General features: G+C 31.3%; 1 protein-coding gene across 1 annotated transcript; it reads left to right on the top strand.

The window, feature by feature from the left end:
* Positions 1-628: 628 nt before the first annotated feature.
* On the top strand, positions 629-1,162 carry LOC142232741 (uncharacterized). The gene has a single exon (XM_075303395.1). The coding sequence runs from the start codon at positions 629-631 to the stop codon at positions 1,160-1,162; it is 534 nt and encodes a 177-aa protein (XP_075159510.1).
* Positions 1,163-3,397: the final 2,235 nt, after the last annotated feature.

Here is a 3,397-nt window from a genome sequence, read left to right as displayed (position 1 = left end):
CCTTTTTTGTCAAATATATGCCACGTATAGACTAACTCACAATTTAGAAAACGATGTTAAGAAGTTTTAAGATACCTCAACCCAAGTAATTCGATTGTGAATGACAGTCATTCGTAGAAGTTCCTACGCAATCCATGGTGGAGGGTACATAAGATTCGGCCTGGCTGAACTTACGGCCGTATATACTAGTTTTTTTTTTAGATTAATAATCGATTTCGAATAATTGAGCGTTCGATTTTCAATTTACACTGGCGATCAAAACCGAGTGCATATTTTAAACATTATTACTTCTAGTGTCATATATTTTTAAATAATTGTCGGATTTCGTTGAAATTTTCAGCGCTTATACTTCATTACATATGCAACATAATAATGTACGAAGAAAAAAAATAAACATGGCAACACCAGCGAATTGCAGCAAAAATATATGGAAACCCTATGCACTCAGTTTTGAACGCTTTGTCCAATTGAAAGCTAAGTAGGCTACGCATTTCCAAAGATATGGAAATGTATCGTTAGGTAAATGTAGGGCATTTTGTTTGCTTATAGTATTCTTCAGTGAATTTCGGTATTATTGTGTTCGTTAATTTTGGAGATTAAGGTGCGTTAAAATAAATTAATTAAAAAAATGAGAAAAATCGCATTAGATGTGGAAAATAATATAGTCACCTTGACTAATAGTGGAAAATCGTCACGTGTTATTGCTAAAGAACTGAACGTGAGTCAACGCATCGTAATAGCTGTACAGAAACGAAGAAATGTTGCGCCTGTGCCGAATTCTGGTGGTCGCCCAAGGCTGTTAAAAGACTCAGATGCCCGTTTGATGTTACGTCAAATACGAAACAAAAGCTGCAAAACACCTAAACAGGCTGTTTTAGCAATAAGAAAGAACGTAAGTGCACCAACTGCTCGTAGAGCGCTTCACAGGCTTGGATACGTTTCAGCAGTTAAGAAGAAAAAGCCAGCTCTATCTGATAAAAACATAAAATCCAGACTCAAGTTCTGTAAAAGTCACAAGAATTGGACGGAGGAAGATTGGAAACTGGTAATTTGGTCCGACGAAACAAAAATTAATCGTTTCCAGAGTGATGGGAAAGAATATTTTTGGCATAGACCTCATGAGCGTATTCAAAACCGAGCGTATTCAAAAATGAGCGTATAAGCAAACCGTCAAACATGGTGGTGGCAGCTTAATGGTTTGGGGGTGTTTCACATGGTGGAATTTGGGACCACTGGTAAAAATTGAAGGGATAATGAACAAGGAGAGCTATCTCCGTATCCTCCAAACAAATTTACAGGAGTTTGTGGATAGAAGCGCCTACCCTGAAGAAGAAGTGGTTTTCCAGCAAGACGGAGACCCAAAGCATGCAGCGAAAATTGTGCAACGCTGGCTCTTGGAACAAAATTTTGAGTTAATGCAGTGGCCAGCACAAAGCCCAGACCTCAACCCTATCGAAAATTTATGGGCTGTGGTCCAGAGGCGATTGGCGCAGTATGAACGAGCGCCAAGTAACATGGAAGAACTTTGGAGCCGAGTACAATTAGAGTGGCAAAATATTCCAAGTGAAATCATACAAAATATAGCTGAAAGCATGCCTAGTAGTATGAAAAAAGTGATTAAAAACAAAGGATTGTGGATTCCGTACTGATACCAAACATATACTGTCTTACTAATAATACGTTCAAAACTGAGTGAATACTGCTGCCTTATTTTTTCCTGTGAATTTGTTAATTCTAGTTAAGTTTATTTTTTCTGCTTGCTAAATTTTATTACTAACATAATAAATAGCATTCCCTGAAATTTTCAAAATGATCCGTCTATTATTCAAAATTTTTTAACACCCTAAATAAAAATATCGTAAACATGCACTCGGTTTTGATTGCCAGTGTATAAATCCCTACTCGTGTATTTTCTATTGCATAGAACTAACTACACACAAAAAAAAAATTTTTTTTGATTTCAATCACGAAAATCGCGGATTCAATCATTTTTTTAATTGAAATGTATTTAATCACGAAAATGATAGTATCAATCACCCATTTTGATTGAAAACCAACACGATTTTCAATTAAAAATTTAATTGACTTTTGTCACGGAATCAATTAATTGTGTGATTGAATCAATTAAAAACGTGATTGATTTTTAACATAAAATTCAATCACAGTTTTAACTGAATCAATTAAAATTTTAATTAATTTCGTAACAAACATCAATCAACTATTTGATTCATTCAATTAAATAATTAATTGAAGTTGTCTATAAATTTTAATCAAGAAATGTATATATTGCGCCCCCAAAAATCGTATTTAGTTTTATTTGAAATAAAAGAAAATATTTGTTTCTTATAAAACATATTCAATATTTTATTATATTTTTAATTATAAATATTGAATATTTAATTAATTTAATTATCATTATCTTCCTTATCATAATGTCAGCATGTTCCTTCTAATGTGTAAATGCGCCTAGATTTCCAAATAGAAAAAAATATAAATGGAAAACACATATTTTTATTATTTTCGCATATTTTCATATTTTTAAATTCAAAAGAAAGATCTTTTTTACCATTACACGCAAAAAAAATTTTTTCTGATTCAATCACGAAATTAATTGATCCAATTAATTTTTTAATTGAAATGTCTTCAATCACAGAAATGATAGTATCAATTAAAAAAATAATTGACAGTCAATTAAAAAATTAATTGATCCAATTAATTAATTGGTACTATTAATTTGTGTGATTGATTTTTATTTCAATTAAAAAATTTGTTGTTTCAATTAAATTTTTAATTGAATATTTTTTAAAACTCAATTAAGATTTTAATTGGAAAAATTTTCCTGAAATTTTTTTCTGTGTACATAATTCAGCTCATTAGTTTATATATCAGATATACTGCTCTCTACTTGGGTTCAAACTGAAAAAGACAGGTAAAGCAAAAATTCAATCTAATGCCAACGCTACTTCGCAACTTCAAGACCCATACCAACAAACCCATACCGCTCTTGGTTTTAAGAAAACTAGGAGTGAAAAAAATTATAATTTTAAAAGATCAATATGGTACCCACCTTTTGATTGCAAACATATTCTTATATATTTGATAAAATGATGGAGTTGATTGATTGACCAATTTCACGATATAAAATTGCTCACTAAAAGAAATGAAAAAAATATATTATTTTAGTCAGTTTAATGTAAACATCCTTCAATGGAAAACGGTATTCACATTTCACAATTTCTTACCTTCAATAAACGTAGATTGTTTTCCATTTTTACAGTACCACAAAACACAAACACAGGTAATTTCTAATGCGTTCTGTCATATATTTTTTCAAACGTTTACCACGTGGCCATTTGTTGTTGCACACTTTATTTATTTCAACCCTTTGCTATGATTT

The sequence above is a fragment of the Haematobia irritans genome, chromosome 1, assembly GCF_050003625.1.
Source record: "Haematobia irritans isolate KBUSLIRL chromosome 1, ASM5000362v1, whole genome shotgun sequence".
Taxonomy (NCBI): Eukaryota; Metazoa; Arthropoda; class Insecta; order Diptera; family Muscidae; genus Haematobia; species Haematobia irritans.
Note: the sequence above shows the minus strand (reverse complement) of the source record. Positions and strands in the feature narration are given on the sequence as shown.